At 35.8% G+C, this 20,578-nt stretch overlaps 1 protein-coding gene across 3 annotated transcripts in view; it reads left to right on the plus strand.

Moving 5' to 3' along the window:
• Positions 1-20,578, plus strand: part of cadm2 (cell adhesion molecule 2) — a 311,371-nt gene that overhangs the window by 277,647 nt on the left and 13,146 nt on the right. For 2 of the 3 annotated variants that reach the window (XM_015382128.1, XM_015382129.1), the window contains 3 exons: positions 1,488-1,578; positions 1,686-1,864; positions 6,317-6,430. In XM_015382128.1, coding sequence (XP_015237614.1) covers positions 1,488-1,578; positions 1,686-1,864; positions 6,317-6,430 — 384 coding nt within the window. The remainder of the gene's footprint in view (positions 1-1,487; positions 1,579-1,685; positions 1,865-6,316; positions 6,431-20,578) is intronic. The other variant, XM_015382130.1, reaches the window with a different exon arrangement.

Genomic DNA, 20,578 nt, shown 5'->3' on the forward strand with positions numbered 1-20,578 from the left:
TATATATATATATATATATATATATATATATATATATATATATATACATATACATCATACTTAACAAGAACTAACTCAAAGTTCAGTTCACACAGATGAAAATGACCTAGCTCACATTCACTTTTTCAAAAATGAACTACATTCACAAACATATAAATTAAGTAGTTCAAGTTTATATGCTAAATTAAGCCACAATCATACACAATATAAGAAATAAAAAATATTCGATGCAAGCCTTCATTTTGCCAGTTTACACAGGAGATCAGAAACATACAGGTACATTCAGGTTCTGCTGAAAACATCTCTTATCAAAAATGATTTCTTACATTCCTCATTCAGTAGCAGATATTTCCCAAGATAGCTCAGATGCTTTAACTCCAAAAATCCTTAAGTAAGTTTGCCAATCGGCGTCGACCCGCCTTTGCTCCATAGACCCCCATAGACCAAGAGGTTTAGCCTCGCCGGAAGTGACGTATTTTGGCATGTTATCCAATCAGGGCTCCATTTTGTCACCAGTTACCTACAGTAGGCTCAAATGTCATCAGGGATTTCTCATGGAGACAGACAGGCAGAGTCCTGCTGCTCCAGAGCGGAGGGGAGATCACTTCCGAGAGAGGGAAAAACAGCTGATTAATGCGCAATATTCGCATGAAATCGGTTAATTAATGACTACATTTATGAAGTTAGACAATGCATATTTTACCATTAATTTTGTTAGATTTCTTTGGAAGGTTTTGCCTTAGTAGTATTCAATGAGAAATCTCCATTCGTAAACAATAATTACATAATATCTAACGAACGGAAACACGAAAAAAACATTATTTAACTATCAGAATAGATGGGATAGAAATACTAAGGCTTAAAGAACAAATATGGCCCTAAATCTTCAGCAAGGTTAAACTTATTAGAGATTATAATATGAATTCTGCAAATAAGAAGGAATTACTGTGTTTAATCCTGGAGGTGAAACATTAATAAGACGTTGGCATCAAATCCAACTTAACCATGCTCTGGTAAAAAACTCAGAAAACATCATTTGCAAAATGATCTTCTGAATGATGAAGCTCACTAGGCCTTGCAATAGAAATTCATAATGTTTTCACTACATTTTCAGGTTGTAAAGTACATTACTTGTACTTGTGTGAAAGATATAATCATACAAACAGTATGTCAAAATGTACTTTTTTTTTTCTTCTTTGTTGTTTTATTTGCAGAAAAAGTCCAAGTTCTGTTATGATATGTATGTTAAATTGATGGATTTTCAATCTTGGTACTTATGGAGGTGCTATTTGTCATAAAAGGCATTAGAACCTCTGTCTGGTTTAAAATTCTTCTAAAATGAAAATAACACATCTGAATGAGAGGATAACATTTCTACTTTCTTTTTTATGTTAGTTTTCGCATAATTTCGTAAAAAGATGGTTCTATCGATATTAAAGACTTGCATTACTGCTCACCATCAGTTGAAAATCTCTTGTGTATCCTAGATGCTCCCCGTGTGGAGATCATCAGATCTCCTGCTGTCCCACAGGAAGGCCAGAAATTAAAGCTGGAATGTGTCTCCAGAGGAAACCCATCGTAAGTCGATTTCATTCTGCATAGTTTGAGCTTACTCTGTTCCATAATATTCAACATGCATTCCAGTTTTGAGTTTGACCTTTTCCAAACAAATTCTTATATAACAGACCTGATCCTGTGATGTGGACGAAGGACGGTGGTGAGCTTCCCGACCTTGATAGAGTAACTGTTGAGGGGAGGGAGCTCACCTTTACTTCACTCAACAAGACAGACAATGGCACCTACCGCTGTGAAGCCACCAACCACCTGGGGACCAGCAGCGCCGAATATGTACTCTATGTTTACGGTGAGTTGAAATTAAAGGTTCATATGCAGGTGATTGTGTTTGTTTTAATCACTGACGAAGGTAAACATAAAGAGTTATCTTTATAAAGTAAATATTGGATCATTTTCACCCATTTAAAAAAACAAATGTGTTAAAATAACCAAGAAAGATGAAAAGGACACTTTTGATTCCATCTGTATCCATATACATAGTGGAAAAAATGTTGCATAAACAGCCTCCTGATACCTCCTGATCTGAATACTGTATAACTCCAAAAAGTGATTAAGGATGCTATCTTTCAGAAGGGAAATATGGGCCTCAGGTGCCACAAACACCACCAGTGCCTTTCCTTAAATAAACCTTTGTCCCAGATCCTCCACAGCGTCATACACACACACACACACACACACACCCAGAGGGAAATGTATGAGGGAGGCAGAATTTAGTGCTGCGTTGTCAAGAATATCATGATAAGTAATTCGTGGTAACGCCAGAGGAGGTGGAGGATAAAGCGACTCACTGTCATGGAAAACAGATAGTTCTTTCTCTCTTCCGTTCCTGCTCTGCTATTTGTCTCTTGATATAAAGTAATAAAAGATACAAAGAGAACAAGCAGAGCAGTGACACTTGAGCTTTGGAGATTTAAGATAGCTTGTAATGATTGACAAAAAGGAAAGAAAGCATCTTTTAGAAGATTGATAACAGATAACATTATTGTTGGTGTATTATTTCCAAGAGTGTTACACATACTTAACTACAAGCCTTTTTATTTTCAGGAAAAATATGTTAAAAAAAAAATCTGTTTGTTTGTTCAGTTATTTTTGATTAAGTACTCGGTGAAAAGGGAAGCAATACAAAAAAAGAAAACTTACTATGTCTTACTATGGAGAGCTGTTTCATTCAAAATTAAGTAAATCAGTTACTTAATAATGCATAAATAAATAGAAATCTTGAAATTCAATTAAATACTGTAAAAAATATTTTTACATAGTTTTTTATGTTTTATTTCATTGGGATATTTCTTTTAAGGAATATTTTGTTTTATTTCATTGGGATATGTATTTTTTTAATGGAATATATATTGACAATCTATCAATACCAGCATTTATTTATTTATTTTTTTATTTAATTTTGAAGGAAAGGGCTCTCCATACTGACAAACCTCATGTTTGTTTGTTTTGTTTTTTTAAATGTTAAGTCTTTGTAAATTTCATGTAAATTTAGATAGTCTTTCCTTTGGTTAGTTTTAAAGTATCATCTACATTTATAAAAAAATATTATTTGAATAAACTTTTTAGCTATGAAATATTATTGTTTATTTATATGTTGCAATTCAAACAAAAATATTGCAAAAGTTATCTCATACCAAACTGTTTGCTTTGCTTGGCTTAATCATCTGGTAGACTGAGACCACTCAGAAGTCCCAGTTTTTCATTAAAATAAATCAATAAATAAAAATCAGCAGAAACTAGTCTGTTGATATGTTCTCCAGTATATTATACTGTACAATTTGTTAAGTGTGTCATCAGCTGTAAACATGATCTGAGCAAAAAAAGGTAGTTAATGACAGACTGTTATGTCATTTACTTACATAAAAAAAGATATTCAGTCATATTATACAGCTACTTTCCAATGATTCTAGCTGTAACCTCCATTAATTAAAAGCATAAAAATTAACAATTTGTGTAAATGCTATATAATTTTTATAGATTTCAAATGTAATAATGATAATTACAAGTATATTACTGTGCAATTAGCTAAGTGGTCTATTTACACTTTCAGACCTTGGCTGATTTTACAGATCATCTATTGCTGATGATACTTTTGACCTTTTTCTAAATTCATCTCCTTTATGGGAGCTCAAGTAAAGAAAAAAGTGGGGTGGATTTACAACCAGATTTCCCGCCAATTTAGGAAAGAAAGCTTTGAATAAATCTCATCATATTGATAAAAATGATCACATAGATGCAAATTAAGTTAAAAACTACTTTAATATCATGTGCAAAAATTGTATATTACCTAATATCTAAACATCTAAAAGCCCCTTCATTCATTTCACTAATAGACTAAATGTTGTAACTTTAGTTGAATAAATGCACTTTTCAAACACCATTGTTATGTGTTTGCACCTAAAAGCTCTTTTAAAGGCCAGCTGAAGCTAACAGTTAGAACAACCAATGCACATAATGACGCAGATGATATTAAATTGACAAATTTTCCTCCACAAAAAAGGCTCCTCGGTACAGCAGGGTCAAAGAGGCCTATTCAGATTCATTACTTGTTAGCCTGAAATGGCACCAAGTCTGTTTCTCCCCTTCATTAGTGATTAGCACACCTTTTAGCCTTTTACAACTGCCTCCATAATTCTTGAAAAATACCTTTTTAATGGTTCCCCTCCAACAGGGACACACTTTCTCTCCTACCCATTTCCTGCAGACATGCAGTTAGCTGCTCTGTGAGTCATGATCAAATGTCACCAAGACACAGAGGACGTTTGGCCCTGAGAAAGACGACCACAGCCAATTAAAAGCCCCTGGCTCACCATAAAATGCAGAGTGACATAAACATTAAAGCCAAGGCGATAGTGTAACCTCATTAACTTGGTCACACAATGTTTCAGTCCCTTTTTTCCTCTTTGGCCTGAGCAGGTGACAGAGAGAAACATTTTCTTGCATGAAGTAGCATGAACTCTGTGGTAATGATGACCCGACCATATCTTTTGAAAGCACCCTTGAAAATGTGTAATTTGCACAGAGCTTTTGTCAAAGCAATGTCTTCATTTGGTGGAATTTAACTTTCTGTCTTCAGAGACATTAGGCGGCATTAGCAAATTCAAGTCAAGGTTATTTCTGTTCTGTTCTGTTCTGGCCAAGATTATGACAATGAAAATTATTACCAACTAACATTGACTCTAGATTGTTCAGTGGTAATGATTTTATATATTAAGGAAAGTAACATTTTTGCAGTTTTTGTGTTAGAATAACAAGATTCAACACAGATATAAATAATGTGCAGGTGCCAAACCAGCACATATGTCCTCATACAGGCTTAGAGGCCCTACTAAGAACAAACAGGCTGTTTATTTAATGTTCCATCTTACAACTGGCCTTTTTTTTTATCTATTTACTTTTATGAATTCTGTAAAATATTTCTCTACATAAAATATTTTTATAATAATTTTGTATAAATGACAACATAAATATAATCATGCAGTTAGAACTCAACATTTGAAGCTGATTTTCCTAAATATTCTTCAAATGGTTCAATGTTTCATTAAAGAAACATTTGGAAGTTGTTATTTGGGTCCATTGCAACATTTTCAATTCCTCCGTTTAATAACATGACAATTTTTGACCATGGTTCCAAGAATCTGAAATAGATGTAAAAACAGGAAGGTTATTTATATTATATTCCAGGAAGGTTATTATATTATATTCCTGCAACAACCAAAAAGCTATAATGTATATACCGTCTGTTATGTATCTATTTTCCTTTTAAAGGTATTTTGTTCACAGAACAGATATGTTTCATAGAAAAAAGGAGAACTTAATGATTGTTTGCAAAAAAAAAAAAAAACACAGCAATAGACTTGAAATGATGCTCTGGTGCTCTGGTTAGATTCCACAAAATTTGAAGTTTACTGCACATTACTCTGGACATACCGTTTCCAAAGTGACTTATGGTGGCAGCAGCTATATAGTGTGGAGTTTTTTTGTTTTGTTTTGTTTTTTGGAAAGGAAAAGTAAACTGATCAAAATGGGGGGGGGGGAAGACAACTCTGGAAGAGAACCTGCTAGAAGCAGCATAAGCCTCAAGACTGAGTCAAAGGTTAATCTTTCTTCAGGACAGCGGTGATAAATATCATGTTAATGTTTTAGAATAGAGCTTAATCGAGAAAAGAACCTGTAGAAACAGTTTTAAACTGTTCTTACAGTAGTAGCCATTGAAAATGTCCCCACTTTCCTTGATGGGCCCTTGGCTAGTCCCCTACAATTAATTTTTAAACATCAATCTTTGTACTAAAATATTCTTTCTGTCATGATTTGTGTACATTAAGATCTAAAGGGAAGCGCCATCTCCTGGTCATCTTGTGACTCCAGTGGCTGGGAGTTGGAGGGGACTTTGCTGGGAGTTGCAGGGAAGTGGGCTGCTATGCAGCTGGTATTTGACTGGGAAGGGCCATTTTGAATTGCTGCTACTGTAATAGGCTTCCTCTACAATTTGACTGGGCTTGGTCTTATGTGCAAAGATGAATGGTTAAATTCTGTAATTGATTATATAATAAAAAAGAAAACAAAACAAGATTAATTGTTTTTTTAATCTTGTTTTGGGATGACTATGACCTGGCTTCAAGGTACATCCAGAAATGTCAAGAATATTGAACTGTCCCCTGTCTCCCGAACATCATTATGTTTGTATTAATTTGTTTTTGTATTTTTTTGTGTATATATGTCTGTCCGTGCCCTTCACCAGACGCCCCCACCACCCCGCCTCCATCCACCACACCCCCCCTACATCCCATCCCTCCAGATCCTACTGCTAAGTTAAGCACCCATGCCTCAGACCCCACAGTCACTGGCAGCAGAGGTACAGTAACACCCCACACATCTCAACAATCCCCTTAGCATGCCATTATATATTTCCATTTCTTTCTTGTTCTTGCATCTTTTCTTTCTGTTTAACCTTTGTCCCAATTCCTTTTCTCAACCCTTGATTGATGTCACTCCTTTAGAGTTTCAGTTAAACTTTTAAGCAACAGTGGCAAATCCACTGAAGATCCACATGCTACATCTATTTTAACTGTTCATTTTTATATAGAGACTAAACAGTTTCTGGATCCTGAAGTATCAAACCACAGATTTTAAGTTAGATTGTTTGGAGTAAATGGGAAATGAAAAGAAACTATTAGCATCACATCTGGTTAAAAACTACCCACCAGTATCAATTAATGACCCTTTAAATGCAACTGGATTAGTGCAACTCTGTAAAACCTCATTAAAATATGTGCAAGGGGACTGAAGGGACGGTTTTGAATCAGTTGGTGGGAAAAGAGGAAATTGTGTCCATGCATTGTTTGGTAACATCCTTTTCGTTTGTAGTGAGTTGGTTTACGCTTTCCTCCTCATAGACCCATAGTGTTTACAGATATTCACCCCCTCTGGCGACAAGTTGAAATGACAACAGTATGATTTAGAGGTGTATTGTCATCTGGGGCAGGAATGTTATAAATGTTTCAGTTTTTTTCTTTTCAGCAAAAAAACAGGCCCTTCCAAGGGCAGATCTGAGCTTCCTTCTCGTTGAAAGCTGCCTTGATATTTACTCTCATCTTGTTTTGTCATTGATCAGACTCCAATTTAGCCTTTTCCATTACACTAGACAAAAATTGTATTTTCGTACTTTTGTATGTAGTGTCTGAACTGCAAGACTCAACAATGTAGCCAGGTTAACGAGGGCATACAGCACATCACTCCCAAAAGCACACTAAGAGAATTCACCTGAATCGGTCTCTCACAAACCATTCAACAGAGCTAATAGAGGCAACTGCTAAATACAGGAAAGCTCATTATACACACTGGGCAATTGTAAGGGCATATATGGTAAAGAAATTTAAAAAAAATTATGTTTTCCTTTTAAACTTGTGCAATGCACCTTTAATGTTGTAGTTTATTCTCAGTCCTGAATACAGAAGACTTTACGGGGAAACCGAGCCCGAAAAGCATGAGGATACAAAAACTGTTTTTAAAGAAAATTAGTTTATATGAGTTTTAACAGATCTCTACATTACAGGACCCTTAAAAGAGGTCAAATTAACAAACTAAACTTAAGCTAAAAATCAAGGTTTTAATATAACAAAACCAAACTGCACAAACAAGCTGACCTACCACACGACAAACAAAGGAGTGTTAAATACTGGCTGATCAGACCATATTGATACACTGAGGAGGAGCAGGGAAGGAGAACATCTACACAAAATGAACTAAACAGCTTCAGAATCAACTTCTAAAGAATGTTAATAAAATAAGCAAATAACGAGAGCAAAAAGACCTTATGCAAAATTTGGAGAACAGGCTGGTTGATCTTCCCTCATGGTGGACCTCAAGATGGTATCACCCAATCAGCCATTCAGTATTGGATTGGATTGTGCCAGCAGAGTCCAATGCTTCCAGTTTATGGTACTCCCCCACAGCACCAGTAAAAGAAAGAACAAATTAAGTATTTGGCAGAATTAAATATAAAAAAGCTAACTAAATGTGCATGCTACAATTAGACCTAATTCATTTTGATAGTTTTAAATCAAAATATAAACAAAAATCCATGCATTTATGCTGCAGTGTGAAAAAGTGTAGATATGTGGGGCTAGAACTGAGTTGACATAATCAATCTGGGATGGCTGCCATTCAGTCTGTCTGTGAAAAGGAGTGACGTTTAGTATAATACTGCGACCTGATTGGGTGAGGTGCGAGCTAGTATCCGCCTTCCATAATACACTTTCAGCCAGTCATAGCAGCGAATCGTGATGTTTGCACAACTAGCGGAGTAAGCTGATAAATCAAACTTTTTCCAAATCCTGTCAGAAGAAAAACACATCTTTCCCATCTAAAAATGCACAATTGCTTCCCTTTGCTACTGTTTTAAACGAGGAATTGTCACTATTTTAGGTAAAACTGAGGCAACTGCAGTATCGACAGGTGAGTCCTCCAGCGTAGCCATGTTTAATACCCCGGCAAGACCCTTCTTGCTCTCATCATTCTTACATGTCCCGCCCCTCAAAACACTGCTGACATGTCTTTGCTCCAACTGGCTGGTTGTTACAAGACAGAGAATTACTGCGAGTCTTTCAAGATGGATTTGTTGTGAGACTGAAAACCCATATCTCACGACAACCCAGGTTGCAGCGCAATGTTAGGGGTTACCGACTGTGGGGCCATCATTGTCCATTTAAATAAAGATTTTCACAATTTAAAACTGTTAAGCTTATCAGATGAGTTATTCATCATATCTGCATCATCCATTTTTGTATTGTCAGTTTTGTAGGTCAGTATTATCATGTAATGACCATAAGGTAATCTGTTAACATCGCTTGCGTCCACTCAAATACAGCAAAGATTTTATGAAGAAAATAACAAACAAAACGTTTCACAACAATTTTATTAGTCATCAGCAACTAACTTCACTTAATAAATTATTCCTTTTCTACCATAAATCTAATAAAAAAATTAAAGCAAAGGGTCTCTGTGAATTAATATGGTCAGCCCTTTATGAAAACATGATTTTGTCTATGTCTGATCCTTTTAGGTAGAGCTTTAGGGATGTATGCACTTGTGTGTTTGCTCTTGCTCTTTTGAACTGGCAAGAAAGACATTTTAAAATCACTATTTACAGTACTAAATTAGAAATTAGGTATGACATTTAGATCTCCTTAACTTTTTATAGCTATACAGGGATGTTTAATAATCTAAAAATCAGTGATAAGTTATATAACAGTAATAATATGATATAATTAGTGATAAGTTAATTTGATAAGTTAATTTACTAGCTAAAATAAGTTAATTAATTTTATTACAATAGCCCCCATTCACAACACATATCTCAAGGCAATTTAGAGACAGTTCAATACAGACTGATTTGTTAAAAATTATATATATAAGGAAACCCAGCTGATAACATGGAGCCACTGACTTTCAGAATTCGCTCCTCTTGGACAAGCGTGTACAGAAGGACAAGAATACTTTAATAATTATTCAGAAATTGATACTTTCACGCGTGTTAATTATGGTGATTATGTGCTTAGAACTGATGAAAGATGACCTTTAAGGTTAAAATATTTCATCATCAGACACAAAAAAAATCTAATTTGTTAAATAAGGCTTTGTTCACTTGTTTTTCATTTAATATGATTTACTTTTTCAGAGGGAAAATAATTTAATACTAAAATTAATTTAAATACTTTTATAAAGTCTAAAAAACTGTTTTGCAGTTAAAAGACTAAGTTGAGTTACGTTGGGTAACTAAGCTTCGGTACTGGAAGCCCATAACAGGAGCCTCCGGATTGGCATGGGCAACTCCAGTCGTCAAAGGCTGGTGTTCAGACACTTTTAGATATCTCCCTTCTCCAGCTCACCTGAATGATCACCAAGACTCAGGAAAACCTGCCTCCTGATGTGATGCAACCTTTTAATTGATGTGTGCCAGACCAAGGACACATTTTAAAGCTGCAGAACACCGGGCCTCAAAGACTGCAGTTGCCCATACCTGTAGTTTATAACAAACGTCTTGAATTCCAGCTCTCAAAGTCTAGTGACCTGTATCTTTTAAATGTCTCTTAGCTTCCACACAACTAAATAAAATGGCAGAATTAGCTCCTCAGTATGCATTCCAGTTCTATAGAATCTTGCCAATGACCAGATTTTTTGAACTAGACGTCACATCCAAAAGGTGTAGGACACCCGACCTCAAAGACTGAAATTAAAGATTACTGCTGGAAGGCATTACTGAGATTTGAGAAGTGTGGGCATTGTTTCTCAACCAAATTTGCCTAAGGAAAATTTTAAAAGGGACACTGAAAACCCTGGTGAGTATACTGTACGACTCTTAGGCACGCTCAAAATCAAGTGCAGCTATGACATTAATGCTGAGAGCTTTAAATATAGGGTTATGCCACTTTCATCTACTGTATATTGCTTGCAATTATTTTTAAGATTTGTATTTAACACAACTTTCAGTGAGAATTGATATGATATAAATTGATACAGTAGATAAATTATTTTCAAAATCCCTGTTTCTTTTTTCCACAAGACATCCAGTTAATTGTGTGGAATAGTCATTTACCTGTTTTCTCTCTTCCCAAACAGATACGTACATTGTAGATGTATTTTTTCCAACCTTTGATATAATTAGGATTTCCTTCAATCTACCCTTACTGTTGCTGTCTCAGAATAATCTTACCTAATTCCCCTTACATGTTTGCTGTACCTTTTCCTTAGTTTCAGTTTTCCCTGCACACTCCTCAATCTACCCTTTTTCTAGCTGTAGATCTTGTTTGATAACTGGCTTTCAACACGATGTTGGATGTTCATCACTGTACTTTGTTTTTGATTTTTAAAGGAGTTCAGGGAGGCAAAAAATGTTTAGCTTTTCAGATGTATCTTGTGGGAATCTACATATCTGAATTCTTTACAGCATCCTCAGTCACAAGATATCCCCCTATCTGTTTTCAGCTGTCTGCATGATTTATTACTATTCTTTTTGCACCCTTGGGATGAAAGCAAACATCTGAGGAGCTGTACAAACCTTCAAGATGTTTTGTCTGTTTAATAAAGTCTGTGTGGAGAAAATACACGTTAGGGCTTCGGCTCTATAGATTTTATGTAAAATATTTGCATATATTAGTACAACCTCTTTTAAGAGTGATATTTCCTTTAGTGCCCTACTTAAACTAATTCAGCTTTTTCAACAATAAGCACAAGATGAGTCAAACTTAAGATGACACCTTTTTGCATCATAAGAAATTAAAGTGTTCAGAGGCTCCATAATAGAACATATAGGCACAAATAATATTTAATTGGAGGAAACTGGACTTTCAGTCAGATGCAAAACAATGACCCATGTGTTATTTGGTGTGAGGTATTTACTAATGTATTTACTAATTTAGTAATGAGGATACAACTCATGTATATTCTTGGCAGTAAGTTTCAAAGCAGGGATGCAGATACTTGAAAACTAATACTGCAATCTTACAAAATCCCTCTGTTCAGCAGGAGTTTTGTCTTTTGACAAATATGGCTTCCTTCACCTCTCATTCAGAGGGGTGTAGGAACCTCTATTATATCTGTCCAGATCTGAACAGCCTTGCCTTCAAAAGTGTGCCCTTGTGTTTTTTAGACTCAAAAGGACTTGTGAATGTTGCCCCGAGCATCTGGCTCTCCTGTGCTCTCTTCCTGTCCAGTAGCTGTTGCCGTTTTCCAAATGTTCCTGATTTGTAATTCACCTGGGAGGAAGGGAGTCTTATTGTGCTTTAAAATAGCAGGTTGCTCAAGTGCGAGCTGCCAGAATGGACAGAGTCCTAGATAGGTGTCAAAAAAGTCCAGTTGTGTAGATTCAAACCTTCTTGTCATAACCCAGATTACTATGAACTTGCAAAAGCATTAGAATGCTTTATCTTTTTTACTGTAATGTATTACATACACATTTAGAAAAAAGTTTCAATATTTACCAAAATCAGCTTTACATTTTTACTTTTTTCGATCAGAACACTAACATTTCTTTGTACGAGAAAAAATAAAAAACGTTCTCCTAGCTGTTCAAGTAAAGCTAGTGAAGTGTAAGGCCTTTGCATACATTCTTGCTAATATTTTTTTTTTGTTTTTAATGGAGAAGAATTCGCGGCTTAGATGCAGCATCTCCCAGTGAGCTCCAGGATCAGTTTCTCTGTTTTCATGATTACTGAGCTGCAAATTTCAAACTTCAACATCTGATTTCAATGCTCTTGGCTCGGTGGACACCGAACACTTCAGGATATTGGGCTAAGACAATCCAATATGTTTGATTTCTCCGATTATTGGTTCCTGGAGGCTCCCAGTATCAGGGGCTTTCCAAGGGGAAAGATCGAGCAGAAATTGACACGGTTATCTTTCTGCTTGAACCAGCTTTAATTAATCTTATATATTCCAGTGCAATAAGCATGTAGTCTATTCAACTAAATTAATTCATTGTATTGGATTGGATAGGTTTCAACTGCATTAACATCAAAATGCATTCTGTATAACTACAAATGACATACATGGGCTTGTCAAGTGTCTTAAAAAAACATTTTTACATTTTATTTTATTTTTTTTTTCTAATTAAAGGGAATTGAATAAGATTTAAAAATAAACATCGCAAACATAAGAATGTTAATAAATAAAAGTTATGATTCATTAATGGTTTATGAAAAACCTGAAAGCAGCCTGATAGACAAGAATTCAATATGCAGATAGACTATTTAACTCAAACTCAAGATCCAACAAGATAGGAAACAATAGCATGACAGAGGATAATGATCAGACAGACATGAAAAATAATAGTCCCTTGTTCTGTTAATATTCCTCTTTTAAAGACATGTACATTTTCAAGCTTGTACAATCTAAGCTACAACCCCAAACCAATCTGAAAGGACTTTTTTAAAGAACATATTGCATATCCTTCAGGTTCCAGGGGATACATTTTGGGTAGAAAAGTCACAATTTGTGACTTAAACATTTCAACTTAACCATGTGACTGATGGAACTGAGTCCAATAAATATAAAACTCAAGAAAAATTTAAAGTTGGCATATGAATATAAAGTTGACTTTTTTTTATATCTCTCTTGCTGAAACTCTGATTGTCAGTATTATTTGGGATTAAATTCATGTTCCATTTGATTGATATTTAAGAGCTCTCATTTTAAACTTCTCATGAAGACATTTTAACTCTAGATTCATTGACTTTATTTGAAAATCTAACTTCCACAAAAAACATGCATCATTGGGCCAGGTCTGATTCTTGTTGACCCTTAAGAGTGCATTTGGTGTAAACGGTTTGAAAGACATGTCTCTTATCATCAGAACTCCTGTAAGGGCCGATGCACGGAGGCAGCATATGATTCACTTTATTAATGAGGTGTTGGCTGGTATGGCCAAGACTCACACTGCTTCAGTAGCATGGCCAGCCTTAATAGGAATAATAAGTCGTGCTCTGAGTATTAAGTCTATGTGGTATAATCAGACCTTCACTGGCATGAACACGCAAATACATACAGTCAGACCCACATTCTCTTCCCTAACAGCAGTTCTCTACCAAATGCCCTTTTTTGGTTTGTGAATTAGTTTTGACCCTGTGCAGCTCAGAGGTTGAATCGTGCACACGGGTTTCTCTTGTGTTTAAAATATTTACAATTCACTTCCCATAATATGCATTTGCGTGGGTAACCTTGGTCCCTGTAGCCTTTTATTGCTGTGGAAAAAGGACCAACTGCAGAGACAGCAGCAATTATTCATGCCCCAATGTCTAGTCCTGTGGAGAAGAGCAAAAAAAATTTAAAATAATACCCATCTGAAACCTAGCAGGGTAAAAATTCTCTTTTCTGAGTCCAGTATCTGTTACTCACGAGAAGCTCAAGTGAAACATTTAGATGTCAGGCAATCAAAATTATTTTGGTAGAGAAAACTATCCTGGAGGCTCTGTTTAAATAGTAAGACATCAAAATACTTCAAGGCAGCCTTAATTCTCTCTCATAATTTAAAATGGCCTGTTTAAAAAAAAACTGAGCCAAATTAAAAAAAATATCAACAAATGTTTACCGCCTCTAATAATTATAAAGCAAAAAATCTTTAACTAAATCTATATTTTATTTAGAAAGCATGATACCATCCATAAAAGGGAAAATCCAATCAGTAAGGTCAGTTAATTTAATAAATTATATTAATTAAATTACAATTTGTTCTTTTTTGTTAATTTGGTAAATTATATTTAGTAAAATATACCATCTTTTAGCTCAATTTTATAAGTATGAATTTGATCTCAAAACCCATTCTTCAAAATGGAAAATAAAATGGAAATAATGGAAAAGGAAATAAAAACATACAAGAAAACATTGCATCGCTCTCAGTTAGTCAGGAAATGTTTGTCTCTGAAAACAACTGCAACTTCAAACAAAATCCCTGGATGAGAACCCTAGTCTATTTGGACACTGGACATTCTGTGCAGGACAGCAAAAAAACTGTCCCAAACTGAGGTGTAGTCAGGTCTAATCAGTACAGTAGAACTTCATTAAAGTGTAGTGACTTGGAGTAATTCAGTTGTTACTACAACCATTTTACCCACCTGGAGTTATGAAAAAAATATTAGACCACCTTTGTATTTTTAGCTTGCTTTTCTAAAATATTATTTGAGGACCTTTTCGTTTTATTACCAAAATACATAATAACCTGTTTCAATCTGCTTAGAAGGAAAAGTTAGTGGAAAAAAATGTATCTCCATACATTAGAGATTAAAACATGAAGTTTCTTAAATGCTCCTTTAACTAAACACTGTGTTCATTTGAGACAAAAATTAAACACTGGCTTGTGAATAGGTTTTAAGAAGGTTCTTCATCTATTTAACCAAATCATCAGGGAAAATGTATGATTTCATTTTTTGACACCTTTTAGTGGGTGTAATCTGGGTTGATTCGAAAGAGAAAAAAATAAGGCTTGTACCATAGGAAAATTTATATATTTCCCAGGGATATTTTTATATCTTAAGCCTTACATTTACATTACAGCTCTTAAAGATTGAGGACTAACCTTTTGTTAAAACCCAATAAGGAAAGGGACATTTTTCCTTCCTTGGAGGGATTTTCTAACTACTTTATACCTCTGCTATTGATCCTGTTTTAAAATGGAGCACAAAGGTTAGATTGCGTGATGAGCAAAGGAAATATTTCCTTGAGGGCAAGTATTCAGGGCAGCTGGTTAATGCCTGTGTTTAGTGGTGAAATGGTGAAATATTGAATAATGCTGACCAGTCATTCTTTCTTTGCACTTACACACCTTCGACATAAAAGCTGTGAACCACAGGAGAAATTAAAGTGTAATGCAAAGGTCTTTTCACTTATTGTTGGCTGGCTTATTGATGACCTGTCACTTTACCTCGCTCTGGGGAAGAGTTACAGCAACACTTGTAGTAAAGTGTTGAACAGAAAAGGTAAAATCATTAGATCCTGAGGTAAGTTTATGAATTTCACATAATGACCTTTAGTTTCATTAAATCTCAGTGGCAAAAGACTCTTTGTGGAGGATTCATAAGGACACAGCAGTTTGTTTCATTAACATGAACCTCTTCGTCATGCTTCATTTATTTCCCTCCCTGTTCTTCCCAGTGAGAAAGATGAAGTTAATGTCTTTCTTCAAAACCAGTCTCATCTGTAAATCCCTCAACAAATAGATTTTTCTTTCTTTTGAGTATTATTACTTCACTGCCATTATAGTTTACGATAGAAATACATAAAGAGTAAAACCAGTAAAGTCAGTCCCTCGGTTTTGCAACTCTAACATTTATTCTCCTGTTATTTTATCCTCCCACCACACAATCTCCTTCCACCTCCCTCCCTTGAAAGTCAAGTTAAATAAATTTTTTATAAAGTTCAATTTTACAACAGAAATAATTTTGGAATACATTTTCTCTATATATACGTGTTGACTTTATCTTAAAAATATTATACTATAAATCTATATTTACAGGAGTTCTAGTTTCAGCAAATGACCGCAGGGGTCTGGTTCCTTACTTTTTGCGGCTGACGTGGTTCTGCTGGCTCCTACCTGCCAAGACCTACAGCATGTGCTGGGGTTGTTTATGGCCAAGTGTGAAGCGGCCAGCCTGAGAATCAGCTCCTCCAATTTTCCATGAACCTTAACCAGAAAAAGGTGGCTTGTCCCCTTCAGCTTGGAGGAGAGTTCCTACCTTAAGTGGAGGATTTAGAGTATCATGGGGTCCTGTTCACAAGTGAGGGGAGAATGGAGCGGGAGGTCGATAGACGGATCAGTGCGGTTGCTGCTATATATGGACACTGCATTGGTATATTGTGGTGAAGAGATTGGAGAGCGAAAAAGCAAAGCTCTCAGTTTCCGTCTGTGTTCCTACCCTTACTTATGGTCATGAAATCTGGATCACGATCACAGATACAAGTGGATGAAATAAGCTTTCACATTTCCGGTGAGAAAGCTGAAATTGAGATGGCTGGGCACTCCCTTAGTGATTGGATAGGGCGAGTAGCTCGGTCATTAATGAGAGGCTCAGAATAGAGCCGCTTCTCCTCCACATCGAAAGGAGCCAGCTGGATGGCTAGGACATAATTTTCGGATGTCACCTGAATGCCTCCCTGAAACGGGCTAGGGGATGACCCAGGACAGGCTGAAAGGACTATTTCTCTCAGCTCTGGCCAACAATAGGTTGGCCAGAGCTGGAGGAGGTGTCTGAGGAGAGGGAAGTCTGGGAGTCTCTGCTGAGACTGCTGCCCCTCTTGCTTTGTACTCTTCCTTCCCATAACTGTTTTTGCACTATACTGGGAGGGGCAACGGTCTTAATTTGACACAAACATGATGAGCAGAACAATCCAATCTATGATATTTAGTGATTCTTTTTGGCATTTGTTGCACTTTGGGAAACACATTGATATTTTTATCTGTGAAAGGTGAAATATAAATAAAGTTGACTTACTTATTTAGGGGTGGAGCAGTAGTATGAGGCGGGGGATCTTTCCACTGTGTTCACCAGAGACAGAGGGAAATGGGGCCATGATGTAAGGTATTGTGTGAGATGCCAGCAGCCCTGAGCCGTTACAAGTTTGATGTGTTCCAACATAATGTGTTTCTTGTGGGTACTGTCAGTGAATATCTAAACAATCCATGATAAACGAAAAAATCTTAAACTTTACGTCTTGTAACCCCTTGAAGCAAACATGATTGCTAAATCATTATTTTAGAATAGACAGATGAGGCCCACTCCATTTGTCCAACTTAAAAGCATTATCTCTTATTTTATCATTTTTCTGTTCAAAATGTATGTTTTTTTTTTTCCAAAAGCTTGACAGTCATGGGACTGACTGACACAAAACTAATGTCAAATGATGAAGACTTGTTTTTGTTTACTTTCAATGCATTTTCCATTTTTAATACCATGTACAGTGTAGGTGTAAATTCGCCAAGAACAGCTGCCCAGGGTAGAGCTGCTTACATCATTTCTCCCTTCGTGAGGTCATATCTCCTGAAAAGGCCAATAGCAAAAATCAGATGCATTAAACAGTTTTTAAACTGAAGGAGTTGCCAAAGACACAATAATGCACGATTTCAACAAATATGTAGTTAATTGTCAAAATAATTCCTGGAACCCATAGATAACTCTATATGAAAATGTCCTATAGAGTTATAGGCCCCACTCCCCTACCAAAGTCTTTGGTAGAGGAGCGTGTCCTATTGGCTAGGGCATTACGCTTGGAATCTAGAGGTTCAGAGTTAAGGCCCCACTCCCATGGAGTAACACACTTGGTCCCTGAGCAAGACCCTTTACCCCACTCTGCTCCCTGGGCGCCGCACAATGTCAGCCCACTGCTCCCCATTGGGATGGGTTAAATGCAAAGAGTTTATTTTGTTACTCTGTACAGTGTAATGACAATTTTAAAAAAAGGGCTAAAAAAAACAGTAAGAAAAAAATTATTTAGGGTTAAGTGGATGTTGGAAATGACTCCTTTAATTGTAGTTTTAAAAGAATGTAGTGCAGTTTGTAGCAAGCCTGCTGGACATGGAACTTAATACAAGTAAAATGAATAATACACATATGTAAAAACAATATGCAACCTTATTAGACCATTCTAAATGTTTAAAATTGTAATGTTTGCTTCTACTGTTGTAACATTATCTGCAACCCCAAGACGTATATCTATTCTCTTCAAATAACAGAAGGGAGAACCTTAACCCAAGCTGCAGACAAGAGCCCACAGTCATTCTAGAGGAACTGTAGACATTGTACATCATTAGACAGGGGTATCTGACGACAAAACAATTTAAGCATTCTGGTTGAACATTTTTTGTATCAATACATAAGGCAGTCTGAGGCTTAACTGAGGTAGTTAGGGGAGAGAGGAGGGTCAATATAACATTTTCTCTGACTGCTATAGGTTTATAAGTTCAATAGATTGTAAAATATTTATTACTCTACTGTCTCTATTCTCTTTTGTGTAGATGCTAACTTGGCTAGCCAGCCAGTCCCTGCTTTTCCCCAAACTGAAAGTGCTCTGATCGCAGACACACCACTGACTCTTCATAAATACTTCAAGCAACCCAACTTTAAAAAAACATAACTTTAGGCCTTTCTGTGGTAAATAATGGATTCAAATATCATTTTAAAAGTAATAAAAACAATACTGCTCTGTATCAGCGTTAAAAAATGACTACATAAAAAACTTTATTTATACTGTGTTGATAAAAGCAAGCAAAAAGCCTGAAAAAAGGCTGCTTGTCTTACTTTGCAGTACTGCAGTGTTTGCCACAAAAAACATACCTTACTTTATTTGAACTGAAGTTCAATTGTGCAAGAATGAACTCGACTGCACATGTTCTTAAATTAAAAACAAGGAAGAAAAAAAAATGTTATTTTTATCAAAATTTCCAGCTTTTTTTGTAAAACCCATTAAAAAAATCACACAACTGGAACAAATTGTGGCACATAACTAGACAATTAAACCACTGAAAACATATATAAAATCTTCCAAATATACTTTAATGAGACAAAATGAAAATTATAAGTCTAGCTAAGGTGGACTGCTTAGTAAGAAGGTGCTTTTAAAGACATGTTGTGAAGGAATCTAATGTGAAAATCTTGGTGATCCCACACACCAAGTATACACACACCAACAACCACCTCACAACAAACTAAACTGGTTTTAGGGATTTATGATGTTTATTTTCATGCCTAAATTTTATCCTATGGAAGGTTACATTCATAACTTAGGATATTATTTAAGCTGAACTAAGAGATACTTAAATGTTGAGAGTGATGCACCTGCCAGGAGATTGGTAATACAAAGAAGAGTTCACGATACAAGTACAGGAAGGAAGGGGCATTCGCCTCTTTGTTTGAGTTTACATAACTGGATGGAAATCCAGAAGCTACTTTAAAGGTAAGCTTTAGAAACTTTAGAAAATGAATGGGGAAAGGTTCAAATTTGCTTTTTTGGGGGCTTAATCAAACAGTAGACATTATGCAAAGGTGGATTTTCAGGAAACTATTTGTGGATAACATTTTTTAAAAGTAAGTAAATAAGGCTACATTCACACAACAAGCAAGTACTACCAAAATCTCCTTGTATTGTAATATTTCACTGATGCAATCCATATCTAAACTTTTCATGGCAGTCTCTGGTCCAATTTTGATCCTTAAAAAAAAACATGATTTGAGCCACTGTTTTGTATGTAGAGCTAAATCAGATACATATAGTTTTCAAGCATCTGCAGTCATCATGTCCCTCTTTACCCGGCATTCACATTATTGCCCTGGCTGTTAGAACACATTGACTTCTTAAGAGCAGTAGCAGTCGCTGTTTCAGTAAAAGCTATTGTTATTTACTGTGCCTTTTCTTACCTTCCTTCTTGGCATGGGTTGCTCAATGTTTTCAGCTCCCTGTGCTTAATGGTTAGATAATAAACCCAAGACAGTGGCATCTATTAGTTTCTGTCTAAACAAAAACTTTATTGGAAACGTCTCATTCATTATTAATTACATTTGTCACATCTAAATGGTATGTACCTTTATAGAGCTTTCTCAAGCAAAGAATTCCATTAAAATACATGTATGATTCAGTTAGACTCTTAAGATACTCATTAATAGGAATACAGATCTCAGAAACCATGGTTAATTGTATCAAAGCAAATATGCAAAATCTGAAAGCGAATTAAATTAGACCTCTCTCTCTATATTATAATATATAAAACTCTTCATCTCCCCCTTTTTTTTCCTCCCAGCTCAGGTCCTTTTGTCAGAGGCCTGGGAGCTTGAGGGTTATGCGCAGTATCTTTGCAGTTCCTAGAACTGCACTCTTCTGGACCTAGGTATCTGCTGTATTTCCAGGGATCTGCTTTAACCACTCCTCAAGTTTGGGGGTCACTGCCCCGAGGGTCCCAATGACCACGGGCACCATTGATGCTTTAACCTTCCAGGTTTTCTCCATCTCTTCTCTGAGCCCC

This window comes from Cyprinodon variegatus, unplaced genomic scaffold (genome assembly GCF_000732505.1).
Source record: "Cyprinodon variegatus isolate N-32 unplaced genomic scaffold, C_variegatus-1.0 Scaffold249, whole genome shotgun sequence".
Taxonomy (NCBI): domain Eukaryota; kingdom Metazoa; phylum Chordata; class Actinopteri; order Cyprinodontiformes; family Cyprinodontidae; genus Cyprinodon; species Cyprinodon variegatus.